At 33.5% G+C, this 14,219-nt stretch overlaps 1 protein-coding gene and 1 long non-coding RNA gene across 2 annotated transcripts; one reads left to right on the top strand and one right to left on the bottom strand.

Annotated features, from left to right (window-relative positions):
• The first annotated feature begins 643 nt into the window (after positions 1-643).
• On the top strand, positions 644-2,783 carry LOC126979494 (uncharacterized). Its single transcript, XR_007732820.1, has 3 exons — positions 644-983; positions 1,060-1,225; positions 2,572-2,783. It is a non-coding gene; the product is annotated as an uncharacterized LOC126979494 (long non-coding RNA).
• Positions 2,784-6,706: 3,923 nt separating this feature from the next.
• Positions 6,707-13,938, bottom strand: LOC126979330 (uncharacterized). The gene is made up of 7 exons (XM_050828573.1): positions 13,694-13,938; positions 13,483-13,609; positions 11,101-11,650; positions 9,210-9,266; positions 8,761-9,108; positions 6,811-6,909; positions 6,707-6,730 (listed from the first exon to the last, which is right to left on the bottom strand). The coding sequence occupies exons 1-7, from the start codon at positions 13,791-13,793 to the stop codon at positions 6,707-6,709; spliced, it is 1,305 nt and encodes a 434-aa protein (XP_050684530.1). The 5' UTR covers positions 13,794-13,938.
• Positions 13,939-14,219: the final 281 nt, after the last annotated feature.

Genomic DNA, 14,219 nt, shown 5'->3' on the forward strand with positions numbered 1-14,219 from the left:
AGGGGGCTGTGGCTGTGGTGGAGTGTCTGTTATTTTTTTGTATGGTCTCTACTACTATAGAAGAATTATTGCAGGAATCTACTTTGGAAAGAATTTGTTTGTCACTAATTTCTACACATTTGCAATCACTTTCCTTAATATCCTTCTTATCACCACGGTGTTTTCGTCGTCTTTTATTACAGTGTCTGCAGGTTCTGGGTCGAGCTGACACTCTTTTACGGCCACTAGATGTCTGAGACACAGAACCATCTGTATCCATCGTACTACCATCGTTCTTGTTGGAAATTGTCACTACATGACCTATATCAGGGGCTGCCCCCCCAGGATCATACGGGGGGTCCATTATATCATAGAAAAGTGAAGAAAAGAGGACTTAATATATATACCAATAGGATGAAATTTACACAAACAAATTTACACTTTAATACAAACTAACTACTAAAATATATACAAACTACAACTTATCTGATCAAAATATCTAAATATTTACATAAAATTAAATATTTAAATTAAAAATTATCAAAATTAGGTGCGACCGATCTTAAGTTTCCCGCCCTTTTTCCATAATAAACTTATTACTCTTTGTTGAGTATTGAGTTATTGACTACCTAGCAAAGAGAATTTAAACACTACCTAGTACCAATTGAATCATTGATTGTATGAAATATGAATATTTTTCAGTAAACACAAGAAGTGTTAGAGTTAAAATATTGTTTGTTAACAAGACAGTAAAAGAGTAAAGACATTAAAAGTACATACTCATAGTGATAATTGTATATTATTATTGAAATAATATAATTTATCATTATGTATTATGTAAAATAAAAACTATGGACATCATTGGAAATGAAAATAACACTCGAAAAAAAGGAAAAAACAAAAAAAAGTCTAGTCCCCAAAAATATTTAAAGAAAAACCGTTTAGTAACAAGACCAAAAGCAGGCCCGAATGTGATTTTTGTTAAAAAGAAAATGAGTTATAAGGTGAGCATAAGCATTTTGTACTGATTGTGAGCGAGGTGGTGATTAACTCAATAATATTTTTAATCTACACCTACAGGTTCTGCTTCAGAAAAGCTGTGATTTGTTAATTAAAGAAAATTGTATAATATTACATGCTATGGGTTCTGCTATAAACAGATGCTGTTTTCTAACTATGGATATAGAAAAAGCTTTTCCTGGAAAATGCAAAGTAGAAACGAACACAGGAACTGTAGATCTAGCAGGTAAACTATCTTGACCAAATCTACCTATATATTTTCATCATTAGACCTACACAAAATGAATATGAGATATTCCACACACAGCACTCTACACAGCTAAAAAATACACTCGAGTTTAATTATCACATAAATACACCTCATATATTTTATTAATTTTATACTTCTTTATGACCAGATTAGGCACATAACTAGAATTTTATATTCATTGAGAAACACAATTACAAATGTTTTCTTTAAAAATTATCATTAAAGTTAATCCTATTAGGTTGCTAAGGAATGATTTGTAACATCTCTTTAAATCTTCATCACATGAAGCAAAGATCTACTAAATATTTTTTTCCTATTAATAGTAATAATTGACTTGAGTTAAATGTCAACAAATGCCAAACTATCACTTTTACCCAAAAACACAATTTTATCTCTCACAACTATTCCCAGAGTTGAGCATGTCCGTTATCTTGGAGTAATGATGGATAGCAACACAAAAAGTTTATAGAATGCTTGGAGTTTTATAAAGAAATGTTAAAAGTTTTAGAAAAATTGCCTCCTAATAATTTTGTATTTTGCTTATGTTCGTAGCATTATGGAGTAGGCCTCACCGATCTGGTCCCCATCATATGTTACTTACATAGCTCAATTAGAGTCTATTCAGCAGTCCTTTACACATCGCCTAAATTATGTTCTACAAGAAAGGACATATATGAGAATAGACTTAAATATTTTTGTCTACTTACCCTTGAAGATAGATCAAGCAGCAAGGAAAGTAGCAGACATGAAATTATTATTCGACATGGTTAACTCTGCAATAGATTGTTCGCTTCTGACCAGACGGATCGGAGTATGGGCCAGTACAGAACATACACGCCTTTTCGACATTGTCCACCCGCATACTAACTATGGAAGACATTCTGTTCTGCACAGTATAGTGAATTTATACGAAAAAAATTTAAGATATTGACACCTTTTTCATCAGCCGTAATAAATTTATTAACTCGGTGATCGAGCACATGTCCCAAGCTGAGAACAATGCCCATTAGACTAAACACTACACACTACTCACAACACTCTCACAAATTCGGAACACATATTCATATACACTACTCACATATCTATTTAATAATTATGTATCACATGCACACATTACTCAGGACCTCTTCTTTTTTTTTATATATTTACCATTTGTTTACCAGTGTTATTATTTCATTATAATTTAACCTGCTAAACTTTTTTAAAGGCAATACATGTATATAGTTAATAGTATTAATTTGTAGAATAGAAATGCTGTAAAGTTAGCTTAAATAAATAAAAATAAATTTATATAATGGAAATTAATTATTTTATTATTTCAGATAATCTAGAACCAGTTTCTGATGATGTGGACTTTGGTGCACAAGTAAGGAATTGCTTTAGAATACACATGAAAATCACAAAAGATACAATATCTGAAACATCACATTCTTTAAGTTAAAATAATATGTTATCTTCTCTTGTACCTTGGCTAAGTGTTTCAAGGACAATATTATAAAATAAAATCTGATTCAAATACAACAATCAAATTTAATTAATGTGTTTAATGTTATTTAAGTACTTGAAAATTATTACTATTTTTAAATTATGTACTTAAAAAATAAAAAATTAACTAGCGAAACATGTTAAAGAATCCACCCCTAACCTTCTTGTCTTCTCCTCCAAAGGAAAATTTAAAATTTTTAGCTTCGGTATTAGGTTTGGCATCTGTCCTCCCTGTCATCTGACCAAAAAATGATGATCCAGTTTTTCTTAAGCCTAAATTAAGGTGGAACAATTTGCATATCATTTTCATAATATAATAAGTAATTCTATAATTGAACAAACAAACCTGACAAAAAGCTTTGACCTTCTTGTGGAAGGTCTAGATTTTTGTTTCCCTCATTCCCTATATTTGTGGTTGGTATTTCATCTGCTTTTGGTGACAATAGTAGGCTGGAATCTAACATTTATTATGCATAATATATTGTTAATAAACATCAGATTATTAAATCTAATATATAAAATTGCTGTTTCGAAGGAGTTTGTTACCAAATTCCTCCGAAATGGCTGAAACTATTTGTTTGAAATTTTGTGTGCGTTTTGGGTAGGTCTGATAATCAGCCAATATATATTTTTAATACCCCAAATATTTTGCATTTTTTTTTAATTCATATGGCGACACAACATTTGCCAGGTCAGCTAGTTAAATAATGTAAAGTTTTAGAGCTGCCTTTAGTTCTATTGAAAAGGTTAAGAATAAATTAACATTTATATTTACCAACACATGGAGGATAGTCTGAGTCTCCATCTTCATCTGCTATGTTGAAAGATAAATCAAAAGATCCTGGAATGCCTTTGGGTCCACCATGGAATGTGAAATCACCAATGGGTTTTACTTGATCAGCCTAAATGAACATAGATGGAAATATATTTACAAGTTTATGAAGGTTGTTTCAGCAAATTAACAATAATTTAAAAGAGTTTGTATGGCATCTTCTTAGGAAATAGTAAATAAATATTTTAGGGGACAATAATTTTAAAGATAGTTTATACAAACTATTTTGATAATTCTAAAAATTTGAATATTATTACTTGGTACCATACAACAGGGTACCTTTAGTATTTTGTACCCAGTTGTAGCAGCTGTCACAGTATGATAAATGATACCTAATTGAGATGAAAGCCTACAGCTACTAACCCCAATGAGAGTAGTCTAGGGTAGGAATTTGTTTTTGAAAAGGCTAAAAAAGTAAGAGAAAAGATAGTATGTTATATCTATTACAATTTATAGAGATCAAATTAGAAGATAAAATAGTATTTTCAAAATATAATGTTATGTACCCTGGCACTAGACTCAGTGTGTGAAGCAGATTGTGGTTCACTAGGTTCAGATTTTTCGCTGTGAGAGGGAATGGTTTCCAAATTTTCCTGAATAGTCTCTGGTGGAGTACCAGTACGCTTCTTTTGGTTACTCAAATCTAAAATATTTTCTCGATCGGTTTGGAAAAATTTTGATGTTACATTATCAGTTTTAATATTTGTAACATTCTGAAATTGAATTAACTTATTAAATAACAATACATTTATTTTAGTTTGTAAATTAAAAATAGCAGTTCATTACTTTTCGTAATTGGTTTTTTGAATAAACAAAATTCGGGGACAAATCTAAATTAAGTTTCTTCAGCACAACATCCTTCATTTCAATGTAACTTTCAATGCTAGTGTTACTCGTGTTATGACGATCGTCATCTGTTTCGATTATATCCCCATCTTTAACTTCAAACGTCACTTTCTTTTTTGTTTGTATTTGCTGAAAATTTAGTAAGGAAGAGTAAGTTTTTTACTGAGGTGCTTTGTTATTCCTATGTTCTATTATGTAGGTATACCTACAAAAGTACCTAGTATTTCTTATATTTATTGAATAGATATTTTTTGTAGATATAAAGAAAAGTAAAATATATCTACTTATCATGTAATTATCATATAGTTTAGGTACTTTCACTCCAAATATAGACCATATAAATAAACTACCTAAATGATAATGCGAAAATGTAGTTTTCTCATTAAATAATATAATAAGCTATGATGGTGCTGATCAAATATACCTGCTATAGGTATGATAAGGGCGGAGGAGAGGCATTGTTTGGTATCTGCGTGATATGAAACAATGTTTCTCATCTATTTTAGTCCTCTGTCCCCAGAAGTAATCGTGCAAACGGTCATGTGGGGAGCACGAGTTGCAAAGACACTTATGGCAAGTTTCCTTCTCGTGGGTGCTGCCTGTTATTGACCTGATACCCAATGAAACAGATACAACAAAAAAACTGAGTAGACGCACTCACCCTCTCTCTCCTCATCGATCTCTCGTGGCCCCTATCAATTTTCCCATCGTTCCTCTCGCCTAATCTCAAGGCCAGTGGTTCTCCTAATTATCGCAGGTTGCGACTTGTAGGCTATTATCAACTTACTTGCGCTTAGGCCTACGCCGTAAGCTGAGATGAAGGAGACCTCTAGGGTTGAGCTGTAGATGAGCAATACGCCCACTTTGGTCTGGACTTCCAAGCGAAACGATGGCGCCTCGCCTAGCCTGCGGTGTAAATGGTCCATGGTGGCCTGCCTCTGGCTTATACCTTGCGAGGGGTGGTGGGTTTTGACTAGGTAACCCAAGGATAGGTGGCGGTCATCACAGCATTACTGGGACAGCTCAACTACGAAGATGTTTGGGAGTTTACATCTACGGCACGAGCCATTGCACTAATCCGTGATTAGGTGCGGCAATGTATGCGGACTCTCCAATATCGGTGGTAAGCTTTGTGCGCTAAGCAATTTCGAGGAGGTTAGATAAACATACAGCCTATTGTGGATATCTGCTCCAGGGATCTGTGTGCTATAAGACTGAAATCTAATCAAGACATTGAAACTTCAATATCAAATGGGTATGCTGATGCCATTACCATATTAAACAAAAGCAATAAGTAATGCTAGCATGGGATGTGATAGGTTTCAAGCAGCTTTTCGCCTAGTTGAAGAACTCTGTTAACCCACAGAAAACACAGGTAGTGCTCTTTTCAAACAAAAGATTCGGCAACATTAAGAAGTTGGGTGACGTCCTGGAGGAGCTTGGCTGGTTGCAGTAGTCTCCACCACGTAAAATAGGCGCATACGATGTCGACTGTGATTTGAAGAAGAATACCTACCTGCTTTACATTTATCGAGTGTAAAAATGTGCACTGACCACTGGTAACTACAAAACAATATGACGACTACATCTCTCTTCAATGACAAAAAGTGACAAGGAACTCATTGTCACTCTTTTAGATATGAGACCATTTCCGGGTTCATATTTATCCAAAATATTTTAATTACAATCAATGTCGTCAGACAAAAAAAGGCTAAAAATTAATATTAAAATCATCCACTGTGACTATTCGTCATTTGAAAACAAAATTTTAGTGCTGTATCTGAGCCAGCTAGGCCTTTTATTAGATTACTGATAACTTGAAATGTAAACAACTAGACAATGACAAGTTCATCCAGCCTTGCAAGTAGCGCTCGTTCTTGTGTATGACGTATGGACCTCCCTCGATCCCGTATTTTTAGAAAGGGTGAAAGGACCCGAAACCATCATTTACATTAAAGCAAGCAAGCATAACTGACGAGACTGTTTCTGTCTTCAATAAAATATTTCTTTCTTTTGACCACTGTTTTGTGGTTTTGGAGAGTAATTTGTTCGCGAAAATCCCGTTCCGGTGCGGCGGTGATTTCACAACTCTTAAACCCGGACTACAATTGAAATCCCGCCCGGACGCTCCCTGGACGCCTAAACTAGTACAAATCCGGGGTAACCGGACGGATGGCAACCCTACATAGAGCACATGGAGCCTACTTGTTGGCAGTTAGTTTATGCTATAATATATTAGATAACAATATGTATTACCTTTTGCCTCCTTTGATATTTGCCCCACAATCAAAGATTTAGTTATTGCCGTTTACTGCTTCCTATAAGATAACATTTCAGCTTGGGGACAGAATACCTAAGCAATTTTAAAAAATACTACTTTTTCAAAATAATATTTAACCTTGGATGAATCCATAAAGTTTGTTGGCGGCAGTATAATGTCTTGAGCCTCGCCTTTGACGATTTCTTCTGTACCACTCAACTGTGTGTGTTCATCCACCTTAAATTTTTTTCTTTAGTTAATGCGTGTATATCACTCATTAAAATAAAATTCTATTTGATTACATTAGAATATTTTGATTGGTTTTTCTGGCTTTCTAGCTTAGCCACTACACTAATAGGTATTCTTAGAAAGGTTAAAGTGTAGAATAGTAGGTATTGCATGTAATCGATAAGATTAGGTGAGATAGCCATCACTCGGGTCTGTGCCTAGCGCACCAAATGTTTGACGTTAATATATAGTGAATAATTATATAAATATCTATAAGATGTATATTATAAATATGATTCTCAAAATTTTATGGCAAAATACACAAAATTGTAAATAAAACGATGTATAAATGTTCTATAGAACGCCTGGGTCATACACGTGTCTCCCAATTCCGGGAGTCGGCATAGTTAAGGATATCCATTTGCCTGGATTGCACATCGATCATTTCATGTCAGCATTACAAGATTGTAAGACACTCAATCTAGGATGATCGGTAACGTATCGCGGAACGCGCGCTCTAAGGTTGTTTTGTACCTAATGCGTTTCGACTCGGATCATATTTTCAATTTTATGAACATATAATATCGCCTTAACATCTGGTGAACCATTAGCTCTGGTGAGTGGTTTCTATGGGAATAATACGCGTCTAATGCAGAGCTGCTCGAATCGTCGGATGTCCAGTAGGTATGTACTGAACGATTTAGCGTTGCGTAGAGACGTCTAAAAATTAAACGAGTCTTTAAAAAAAATCTTATGAACCGACAAATCCAAATTCGATTAAGATGGGATTACGAACCAAAGAGAATTTTAACACTACGTTCATAACTAACTCTCACAGTGAACATTATTGGAGTGAGAAAGTGTACAATCTTAATAAAATAAATAAAAAAGATCTCCAAACAAGAAATATAAACGCAAATGCGATGCAGGATTATCACTTCGAGCAAGAAGTGTAGTTATTAGGCTAAACAAAATGTCTGAATTAATTATTACTTAATAATCATTGTTATAACTTCTAAACTGTTACTGGTTTTAAGTTTAGACCGATAATTGTTGTTTTAATATTGATAAATAACCAGAGCTTAATCGTTTTTTATAAATAATAAATTTTGGTTACAATATAAGCTTTAACACTCGTAGCCATCTCGAATATGCAAGTGTTGCATGGTGTCTTTATGCAAACCAATCACTGCGAGTTGAGAGTATTCAGAGATCATTTACGCGTCACTTAGCATTCAGTTCTCATGGTTTCTCCCATCGACAACCCTATGAGGAACGACTGGCTGAGTTTAACATGGTCAAACTGAAGGACAGGGGATTGATGTATGACCTATGTTTCCTCCATAGCACAATTAATCGAAACGTATATTGTGAGTACCTACTCAGTCGTATTGCAATCAAGGTCCCTTTCAAGTATCCAAGAGCTAAGTTATCTAAAATTTTCTATACCCCACCGTGTATATCGAATCTAGCTAGCTTGCAGTCCCCGGTCAAGCGCATTCTTGAAGAGTACAATTTCATAAATGGTCGCATTGAGTTGGATGTGTTTCATAACTCTTTATATAGTTTTAAACGAAAGATTTGGGAGCATTTAAGAATTTAGTTTATATTATTGTTAATAGTTATTGTAAAATTGAATGTCACTTAGTATTAGTATTTTTTAAGTGTATTGGTAAAGCTATGTACACCGTAATTGTTGCAAATATCAGGCACGTTACCCTGTATGCATAAAACTAGTTTGTAAGGATAATATGTGTAATGTGGTTGTACTAAATAAATAAATAAATAAACACATAATGATAGTTGTTTTCCGGGTACCTAATTATCATATTCCTAACCTAAATACGTAAATGTACTCACCTCAATAATTTTAGCAACATTATCATTGCATTTATTTTCATCTCCAGCGTTTCGGGGACTTATAGCGTTCACACCTTGAAGATTTTGAGGATTTGCATTTTTTAATAAATTATATGTTTCATTAGCATTAAGCTTAACGTCGTCAATAATGTGAATAATTTTATTAAGAGAGTAATCTCTCCTTTTCCCTCCAAAATCAGAGCTTCCAATTTTAGTACCAATACTAAAAAAGCTCAAATTGAACTGATTTTTAATGATGCTCTTATCCATACTTCTTTTATTAATCGGTTCCACAATATTCTGTGAGTTTATTCTTTTCATTGGTCTCGAAAAATCATCTTTTTTTATCTAAAAATATTCACATTATCCATTAAATAGAATATAAAAACAGAACATATATCTAATCATTTACAAATTAATCTAATTTAAAGAAATATTTAGATACATACCTGATCTAATTTTTGCTTTATGGTGTCGAATTCATTGCTCTGGCTTACTTGAAGTTTCTGTGGGTGTTTATAAAAGATAATGTTTTATTTCAATTGACTTATTATTATTAAGTATTAAAACAATTTCATCACATTATTATTTTCTAGGACTATATAGGCTGTAAGTGCGGAGGAGCGTCTCATGTAAAACTAGAACCTCCCCACCTAGCTTTTAGATAATGAAAATAGATTTGAAAATTCAATTCAAATTTTCAAAATCAAACATTTTTATTCAAAATAGGATTTAAAATCACTTATTGAACGTCAAAAACTACGACCCATTCAAAAGAGACTGCCACAGACCTGAGAAGAATGGGCGCAAGAAATTCAGTGGGTTTTTTTTTAAATATAAAATATGGATTACAATGTGATATCGTACAATAAACATTTATAATTAAAGAGCCTGAGGGTGTTCGCTTTATTCCTAGTCCGTGGTGTCATTAAGAAAATCGCTTATGTATAGTTTCCCACACAAACTTTTTTAACAATTCTTTTAAATTTCGTACTTAACACATTGTAGAAGCACATGAATCGCCCAACAAAAGACTTACTAGACTTACTAACTCGACCCAACCGATTAGTAGGCATAACAAGTTTATGTTTGTTCCTCGTTTTAATATAAATATAAATTCTTCAATGTGCTTATGAACATACAGAACATTATCAAAAATGTATTGAGAAGCAACAGTCAAAATATTTATTTCTTTAAATTTTTCTCTTAATGATTCTTTAGGACCTAGGTTATAAATCGCGCGAACAGCCCTCTTCTGCAGCACAAAGATGGTATTAATATCGGCCGCATTGCCCCATAACAATATACCATAGGACATAATACTATAAAAATAACTAAAGTATACTAATCGCGCCGTATCTATGTCAGTTAACCGTCTAATTTTCTTAACCACATATGCTGCAGAACTAAGCCTATTCGCCAATCCTACAATATGGGGGCCCCACTGTAATTTAGAATCAAGAGTAATGCCAACAGATTCCACTGGTTTTACCACCGGTAAATTTAATATATTTGGTTTTATGACTATTTAACAAATGACGCCTTATGACGGTGGTGCTGTTTGTCGACTGTCGGTGTCGTGTGTGTTGTTTATTTTTTTATTTGGCTCGACAATGTGTAGAGAACGCCGCTTGTAATCGGCCGCGCGCGGATGTGTTCTCTGATAGTCGCGACTCGCGTTTGTTACTGTGTGTACCTACTGTTTGACCCATGGTATATGTATTTGGAGCAAAATTTTAATAGTTACTTATATAAGAAGAATAGAAAGATGAACTTTGGATGTTATTAAAGAAAAGAAGAAATAACTTAGTACATATTCATAGATCGGCAAGAGCATTTTTACTTTAAATGTATCTAATATGGATACTCGTAATTAATTAAAAACTCATTATTTGCCTTATTACCTAACGGGACGCCGCGCGAGTGCACATTCCTTAACTTGGAGAGTATGGATGGATTGACTTCATGTTAGATAGATTATATTAAAATTTATCACTCATTACCATCGAGAAAAAGAGGGGGTGATTACTTAGAAATATGAAGTGCTAGTTATATATTACAATGCGTTAAGTAGATTAATAAAGTGGCTGTGGACCTCTAAGGCGTTGTCTACTTATACAAAATGACGACGAACGAAAGTCGTAGGTTTTTATTTGTATGTGGACTCGGCCTTACATAATCAAATAACATAGGTACACCTAATGTCCATTACATCACTCAAATTCTGTATAATTTGCAGTTGTTCTGATTATTGATGTGTTAAAGTATCTTGATTGGCGTATAATAATACTTAAATATATTCATAAATACAAAGTGTATTGAAATTTATGGTTATTTTACCTGCATATTATCATAGTTTTCAAAAATATCTTCATTTTGTTTAGGATCATGTAATTGTTTGATAATAACGGCATCATAAATTGACTCTACTTTGAATGGCGAGACTGATACGTTTTGTATGGATTCATTTTGTAGCATATTTTGTATGTTCTTTTTTATCTTATTTATTCCATTGTACTTTTCAATAATCGCTTGGATTAGCTTTGGGCGTTCATTTAGTAATAAATCAGCAACTTCTATGATTCTTTTTCTATCTTGAAGCACTAATTCAGCTTTCTTTTTATATATTTTTTCGGATATAGAATTAGCGTTGTTAACATGAACTCTAATGCGTTCTACAATCTGAAGGCGTTTGTTTTGGACATCAGAATATTTCTTTATCAATGGGATATTATCGTACTTTTTCTTTGACTCAACCCAGGAGTTTTCATATTTTTTTATACCACTACTTACACGTTCCTTAATTTCCTTCTTTTTTTCTTTGGTAAGGAGGTGTTTCGTTTTTATTTCTATATTCGCTGATTTGATAGATTCAAATGCGCTTTTTAAACTAAAAAATAATATTAATTATACTATGTACAGGCTACCTTTAGCTAGATAGATACCAAAACATATATTATATATAGATATATTGATCAACTTATGTTGATCTTTTTTATTCTTGACCTCGCATACTAGAAATAAACTTTCAAGTTTTTTTTTGTATTTTGTAGCATCGCTACTCTGTTTTGTTTTAATTCAGCTACCCTGGCATGAACGACCAATAACGTGTGCCGCTGAACGAGATAGCACGTAGCACTGCCGAACTCGACTTAGTGAATCCGCAACGTAGGTAAGTAATTTATTCGAATAAACACACAGCCTTGGAAAGACTGTATAGAACTCATTGTGTTCCGCACCAGCAGCCCGTTAGGCTTTGTCTAATAATCATACAATGAACGAAAGCCAGAACTCACTTCGTTCGCTCGACTTCAACTCGCTACATATTCTCTTTTGTGTAGTAGTTCGATTTCAAGACAGTTCAAAGGCTCTTAGTATCAATATCGTACCTATACCATTATATTATATATTCGAAGACCATAAAAGATCGGGGAGGGCGCGTGCTGTCAGAACTAAAAAGACTGTAAACCTCCTGTTTGCGACCACCGTTTAGAACTCTGTTATTTGTTTAGCTCACAAGACATTAAAGCTGGAATTCTCCGACATCCGAATATTTTCGCGACAAATGAAAATTCCCGTTTGTACTCTTTAGTGTAAGAAAAGGTTCTTATAGTCTATATAAGTACAGGACATGCCTTCAATCGATCCGTGCAGCTAAAGAGAGTGGCTCGATCAAAATTCTTTCTGTTCTTGTGAAAAGTACAGGAGACATATTATCCTTTCACTGATGATAAAATTCTAAAGAGCACTGTAACATAAACACTACAATAACAACGCAAGTAAGAAAATTACAGGTAGTCACCATCCTGCGTCAGTCTTCGTTGAGGGGAGGGGGCCTTATCAAGGAGCCACAAAGTTGATTTTTGGGTAAAAAGAGGTGAAAACTTCAGTCACTATTTCAATAGACTGCCTTAGATTGCATTGTAAAGTCTATAAGCTTTTAAAAAATGTACCTTTGACTTTCCAGTACAACCCTCCACCTGGACACAAGGCACTAACTACCTAAGCTTGACTGAAAGTAAACGCTCCGGACTTTATAGGAGCTGAAAACTGACCCTCGCCTAACCCAGATCTGAACATGTTTCGCTACAAATTATGATCAGACATGGCTTGCTCTAAACAACATGCCTACAACGCGTCGCTTAAGAAAATTCTAGAACAAACAGTGACTAAATTTCCGATGAGAACAGTACATAATTCCAGTTGTATTTGTAACAGGCCTTATGGCCAGACTAGGTACCTATACAAATACTCTTTCAAGTTTGTAATGATATTGTCCCTCGAAAAATTAGTAATTTTACTCGTTACTAAGGTATAGTATACTCGTATAGGTCAATGTCATGCTTTATGTGTGGACTTTATTTTCCTCAATAGTAGGCAAAATAAGAGTGTAAGAAAAAAATAAAACACAGACTTCAAACATGATTTTATATACCTACATGCATCCTACATGTATAATATAAAGATAAAAAGTAAAAAATACCACTTACGTCTATGCCAATTAAAGCATAAATATTACGACATTCAACGTACGTACGTACATGTGTAAACAGGTCTACCTACATCTCTCAAGACGGGGTTTTTTTTTGTATTTCTATTATGATTTATGACCTACAGTTCTATAAGAATCTAGCTGATTTATTTATTATAAGTAGTAAAAAATTAAAATTAACACTTGCTGTGTTATGCGTATAATATACAGTAAAATGATAATATAAATACCTCTCGAACTCCGACTGGGCAATCTTTATTTCAGTTTCTAGTTTTGAATTTGCGTCATGGATGAAACTGCACAATATTGATTGCCTCTCAACTTGCTCTTTGAGTTTTCTATCCAGATACGCTTGAGCTAAAATTTTTGCGTTTAAACACCACCAAATTCTTAAAAAAGAACTGAAAACTATTAAACTACTAAAATTTTTTATGTTGTTACCTTTTATCCATTGGTCTGTTAGTATAGCATTTATTCTCGAAACATCTATTTCAGAAGAAATATTTGTCACGGCAATTATTAGATTATCATTTTCAGCCATTTTATTTTAATTTTGGTGGACTCAATGTGGACTGCTTGAATATTCCAACAAAATTTTTCTTAGTTACTACAATAATTCAAAATTAAAGTTTAAACAACCGCCAACAAACATCAAGAAAATTTTACTGTGAAATGTGAATTGAGCGGGAATTTAAAATTTGTCCCGTCTGAGCCAGGCAAGGGTCTCAACACCATACAGTCTCAATGGATAAATTTCCATCTCTTTTATATATAAATAAATAAATTATATAATAAGCTAAAATTTAAATGAAATAAGACGAACGCGGGAAGAATCGATAAAAAATCTCAATAAATGAGAAAGTTATGGGACTGTCAAGTTGCTTTTGCAACAATGACGTTCTGTACATATAGACAATGACGTCATACAAAATGAAAGCCGAAATCTTGAACATACCACAAATGACAA

Source organism: Leptidea sinapis, chromosome 3 (assembly GCF_905404315.1).
Source record: "Leptidea sinapis chromosome 3, ilLepSina1.1, whole genome shotgun sequence".
Taxonomy (NCBI): domain Eukaryota; kingdom Metazoa; phylum Arthropoda; class Insecta; order Lepidoptera; family Pieridae; genus Leptidea; species Leptidea sinapis.

Excerpts from the sequence above, each read along its gene's own strand:
- LOC126979330 (XM_050828573.1), bottom strand. The coding sequence starts at position 13,793 with ATGGCTGAAAATGATAATCTAATAATTGCCGTGACAAATATTTCTTCT. Across the intron at positions 11,651-13,482 it reads GCCCAGTCGGAGTTCGAGAG|TTTAAAAAGCGCATTTGAAT; the intron begins GTATTTATATTA and ends ATTATTTTTTAG. Across the intron at positions 9,109-9,209 it reads TAAAGCAAAAATTAGATCAG|ATAAAAAAAGATGATTTTTC; the intron begins GTATGTATCTAA and ends GAATATTTTTAG.